We start from the raw sequence: 2,580 nt of genomic DNA, 5'->3' as shown, positions 1-2,580 counted from the left end.
GCAGGGGTGGTCCTACTTGAGGCACAGCGGGGTTGGCCGCCCTTACTCAATTTTCAAATTTTCAGTTTTTCTCCAGGTTTTTTAAGGTTTTCAATTTTTTTTTGGTTCCGCGCCCACTAAACTTCCGCCCTAGGTCCACCCTTGGTAGAACGCTATTTTCCTCGGGAAAGTTCTTCTTAAGTTTTCCACTAGTTTCTACATTCTTATCATTTTGGTAAAGGTATAACTACAATGTGCATTAAAACAGGAAGTCACAAAGAAAAAGAAAAAAAGGAAAGAAAAAAAAATCAACCCCATGTGCATCTCGCTGGCTAAACACAACAAATTAATGCCAACTATATAATAGAAGCAAGAAGGAAAAAGGGAATCACATGAGCTGATTGGCAAGAACAGATTCAACTGTCAAACAATCTTCTTCAGGAGTTACTGTAATGCAATACTGTTGGACATGACATAGGGGCGTAGGGGGCTGTGTGTATACAGAAATGCACGATTCAACAATCCACAATCAAATGGGTTGTATACTACAAAGCCAATACTCGCTTTGTTTGTAAGTTCATTAGATTCATTATTCAAAGAAAATATGGCTAGACGTAGAGCAAAAGGACCATCGGAGGAATAAAGAACCATTATATAGACAATCTTAGATATAACTCAGTGATAAATTCTTTCAGCTCTAGGGTATACCTTTTCCGGGAATCCCTAATAAGAATTGATAATCTTGTCTCATTGATGGAGAATAAAAGATAGGTTATTATAGTTTCCATATGTACACTTACTCTTCTTCTCTTTCTTCTCTCCCTCTTCTTCGTTTTCTACGTCATTCTTGCTGCACCGATGGACTGTTTACATACTCGACTAGACAGCATAAGCAAGAAACATAAGCAAAATTCTAACCACTGTACCATGCAGTACTATCAAGTACTAAATCCAAGCATACCCTAAACATTTGCTATGAAGAAAATATGGTTGATTGTCCTGCTATACCAATTAATTTCGCATCAACGACACATATTTCATTTGGACATATAAACGCACAAGGATACCAGCTAGTGATACACTCAAGCTAAGAAACAAGCATAGCCTACCGCAAACAAACCATCGAGACCATATCTCTTCTCCAATGCAAAAACGTAACCGCATCAGTTCAAGAAAGACACATGATTTTAGTGCCCTAATTCTAACCATTTTTCTAAATTTTTTAAACTTATTTTAGAGAACCCAATTGAAGAAATGTTACTAAAAGCATTGTAATCCACCAAAATCATATCAGTGTAACAGGCTTAAGCAAATTATCATAGAGTAAAAGGGGATAGAAATAATTTAAATATCACTGTACAAGAACAAACCTCCCACCTCCAAGATCCCCACCATCACCACCTTCAGCGCCTCCATCTTCTTCAGCACCGCCTTTTGGCACTGTCACAACCAACTCCCCTTGGTGGTACACGGCAGTTGCCAATCCCGGCCATGTCGAATCCGGGAGCCGAAACCGCCACTTATCCATCTCCAATTCATTTCCAGACAAGTCAACGACGTCGTTTACCCGGATAACAATCTTGGTAACCCCAGGGTAAATCTCAATAGCGTGTGCCCCAACTTCACCTGTGATTACACCCGTGGCGACGACGAATCTAAGGGAATCGGGGGTTTCGTCGATCAAAACGTCGGCGTCTGAGCGGAAAGGTAGCTCCAACACTTTGGCGAAGATGTGGGGTAGTCGCCGAAGCTTTCTTTGCCCGCAGACGTTCGCCTGAGAGAGAGCCGATGCTATGTCGTATTGCAGAGTGACCGGCACCGGATGAACCTTCATGGCGGGGCTTTATCAAGAAATCTGAATCAAAGTGGTAAAAAAAACCCCAGATTATAACTGTGCAAAACTGTTCAACAGATTGAATTTTTCTTTAAAAAAAAATAAATTGGTTTATTCAAAGGAAAACCCAGATCATAACCCTGCAAAACTGCGTTAAATTATTGAAAAAATTCAAGAAACCAGATGATTCAAGAGTTATAGGTGACAAAAATAAAAACAGTGTATGTATATATTTCGTCTGTGCAGCTGTTCACTGGATTGGATTGCGTAGAGAGAGAGATGGATTATATATTATAGAATAGGTAATGAAAAATTTGATCTGATTTGGTATGGCATTTTCCTTATATTAATTTCGTGTTGATATTCTTGATTTAATACAGATTATTATCTGGTTAATCTTTATTACATTACATTGGTAGTGCCGTGTCGGTGATTGAAAACGACGGTTAATTCTGGACGCTTCACGTGTTTGGCAGGTATATTGGTCCAGTCTGGAATAATTTTATAAAAATATTCAAGTCGGAATTAAAATCAAATTTTTAATAAAATATGATAAAATTGATAAAATATATTATTAAAATTAATTATTGATTTTGTCTCAAGTAAAAATCTTGATTTTAATCGTCTATCAATCAAGGATAAAATTGGATAATAGCAAGGTTCTAAATCATTAAAGTTAGTGATAATGAGTCCCAAATCTTTAATTTGTGACATTTTCGAAACTAAAAACAATTAGCACCACTCGTCCTTTATGGAAGGAAATCGTT

General features: G+C 37.6%; 1 protein-coding gene across 1 annotated transcript; it reads right to left on the bottom strand.

Moving 5' to 3' along the window:
- Positions 1–1,225: 1,225 nt before the first annotated feature.
- Positions 1,226–2,192, bottom strand: LOC111382270. Its single transcript, XM_023006186.1, has one exon. The coding sequence runs from the start codon at positions 1,811–1,813 to the stop codon at positions 1,331–1,333; it is 483 nt and encodes a 160-aa protein (XP_022861954.1). The 5' UTR covers positions 1,814–2,192; the 3' UTR covers positions 1,226–1,330.
- Between the last annotated feature and the right edge of the window lie 388 nt (positions 2,193–2,580).

This window comes from Olea europaea, unplaced genomic scaffold, assembly GCF_002742605.1.
Source record: "Olea europaea var. sylvestris unplaced genomic scaffold, O_europaea_v1 scaffold2457, whole genome shotgun sequence".
NCBI classification, from domain to species: Eukaryota; Viridiplantae; Streptophyta; class Magnoliopsida; order Lamiales; family Oleaceae; genus Olea; species Olea europaea.
This window is presented reverse-complemented; position numbering and strand designations above follow the sequence as displayed.